Source organism: Ixodes scapularis, unplaced genomic scaffold (assembly GCF_016920785.2).
Source record: "Ixodes scapularis isolate PalLabHiFi unplaced genomic scaffold, ASM1692078v2 PGA_scaffold6__148_contigs__length_123643588, whole genome shotgun sequence".
Classification (NCBI taxonomy): Eukaryota; Metazoa; Arthropoda; class Arachnida; order Ixodida; family Ixodidae; genus Ixodes; species Ixodes scapularis.
This window is the reverse complement of record NW_024609881.1, coordinates 60,546,945-60,549,142: the sequence shown is the minus strand read 5'-3', so window position 1 is coordinate 60,549,142 and position 2,198 is coordinate 60,546,945. Positions and strand designations below refer to the sequence as shown.

Below are 2,198 nucleotides of genomic sequence, written 5' to 3'. Positions count from 1 at the left end.
CATGCCCAAATCGAGTGCTCACACAATACTATAGGGTCCAATCTGCGAGCCGCATTCAATGATTGTCACAGGGAGGTGGGACTACACCGACAATGCGACCCCTGAGCTTTTGTGGAGTTTTGTTAAAGAGTGATTCAAAGGAAACGCTTGCTTTTACCTGTGAAATTACACTGCAACAAAAAATGTTTCTCGGTCAGCGGCATTGCATTCAAGTATACCTGGGTTCCTCTAGTGCCAGTAAGCTTGTGTAAAGTGAAAAACATTCTAACTGAATATTGTTCCATCGCCCCTTTAACGCAAAGCTTGATCAGTCATTGCTGAAGGGAGCTTCTTAGAAAGAAACTTCTACTTGAAGCTTCGTTCGATTATTCGCTCCCGTGTCTGTATGCCTGTGAGGGAGTCCTCCACGATTTCCACGGGTGGCATGTGGACTCTCCACGTGGCCCTCCTCCTGGGTCTGCGTGGCCTAGGCACAACTGGCGGAGCTGGGGGAGGTGGAGGCTGTGGGTCCTTCCTCAGGCAGGCCAGGTTGTGGAGTGAAGCGCAGGCTGTGATAATCTGCACGGCCCAACGTAGCTTGTGTTGCAGCCTCAAGTCAAGACAGGGGAACCGCCGCTTCCAGATGCCAAAGGCCCTTTCCACAGAATTCCTCGTCTCTATGTGGGCCTTCTGGTACCTGATCGTGTGAGGGAATATCATGATTGGCTAATTAAAATATAATGTTGCCTGTAGACCCCCTACATATCTTTCTCCCGAATAGCTCTATTTCAAAATGCTTCAGCACCACTTACATCAACGCACTAGCCGCAGACAACGACAAACAGGAGAAGCTTCACTTGTCTCGCCTCTAGCATCAGCATCATACATTCGGTAACACTTTGGCATCTCACGTACCTCGTGCCTGCATGTGCAGCCAAAGCATGCCAGAAGGTATTGAGCGTGCTCTGGAGGCAGGGCATAAAGACTTCCTGCAGTTCTCACCGTGTCAGTGACTATAATCTTTAATAAGGGTAGATATTTGCGGGGCTAATGTTGCCACACCCAGTATCTTACTTATTCTGTTTGTACATTATCTAACCATCGCACCTAGCTCACAAGTTCTGTAGTGTTACTACTGTTCCACATTTGTACATAATGTTTTCCTTGTCTTCACACATAGCCCTACATTTGCTCAGGCACTTGTAGGATTTACTTGCCCGCCTCGTGGTGTGTTGGCTGGACTGGGATCTGCCAGGAGGGTCATCAGGAAGAAGAAGCAGGCGTAGCCCATGTCCCCAAGCAGCACCCCTGGCACCCGGCGTTCCTCGTACAGCACCCGCACACGGGAGTTATCAAAAATCCGGCTGTCGTGCACCGACCCGGGCCAGCTCACAACCACGTCATAAAATTGCAGCTGGGGGCCGGTGACAGCCTGCAAGTTGATTGCATTGAAATGAAACATGAAGACGTGAATAAGAAAAATTAGTGGCAATGGTCCCATCGAATGAAGGTGTCGTAATACTTGACAAATATTTTCATTACAAAAACTGCTCAGGTGATGTGTTCTGACATGTCAATATGAACATTGCAAGCTGAATGTAATTTTGAATTGGAGAAGAAGCATGGCCAGAGAGAAATCTTTTCTATTAGCAAAGCGTCTGGCACCATGCCGTGTGCCAGACGCTTTAGAGCAGCATGTAGCAGGTTATTCGATCTGGCTCAGTTTGGCGCAATTGGCGCAGCAGTTCAACCACTGCATATTGCGAGGCAAAGACGAGAGGGCTTTGACCACGAAAGTTTCAAGATACACGTGTCTAATGCTTGGGGCAGAATATCCAAATCTCATGCAGTCGAACATGAGCGCCTACTCCAGTGAATGACATCTCGCGATCACGCAAGCGTTGCTCTAACCTGATGTCAAAAGCTTTTAAACGGTAAACCGCGGAGAACTTTGCACGATCGTTACGTGGACGTTGATGGAGAAAACTCCCTTGCGGTTGCGGAACACCTCCACGTCGTCGCCGCCGGGGCTCTTGATTCGCACGTGGGTGCAGTCGATGCACCCGGTGACGGCGGGGAATTTCGCAAGTGCGAAGAAATCGAGCATCACCGTGTTGAATTGGGCGGCGCTGGGGAAGTGAACGAGGTCCCGGAACAGGTGCCTCGCGATCAGCTGCGTAACTACTCCGACCGCGCGGCACACTGTTGGTTGGGACACG

At 49.9% G+C, this 2,198-nt stretch overlaps 1 protein-coding gene across 1 annotated transcript; it reads right to left on the bottom strand.

The window, feature by feature from the left end:
• Positions 1 to 345: 345 nt before the first annotated feature.
• Positions 346 to 1,441, bottom strand: LOC120846428 (putative nuclease HARBI1). The gene is made up of 2 exons (XM_040218177.1): positions 1,197 to 1,441; positions 346 to 676 (listed from the first exon to the last, which is right to left on the bottom strand). Exons 1-2 carry the CDS (start codon positions 1,439 to 1,441, stop codon positions 346 to 348), a joined length of 576 nt encoding a protein of 191 aa, XP_040074111.1.
• Between the last annotated feature and the right edge of the window lie 757 nt (positions 1,442 to 2,198).

What these genes read in the sequence shown, in the direction of transcription:
- LOC120846428 (XM_040218177.1), bottom strand. Translation starts at nt 1,441, where the DNA reads ATGTTTCATTTCAATGCAATCAACTTGCAGGCTGTCACCGGCCCCCAG. An exon ending in GCCAACACACCACGAGGCGG is followed by an intron (nt 677 to 1,196) that starts GCAAGTAAATCC and finishes TCACACGATCAG; the next exon opens with GTACCAGAAGGCCCACATAG.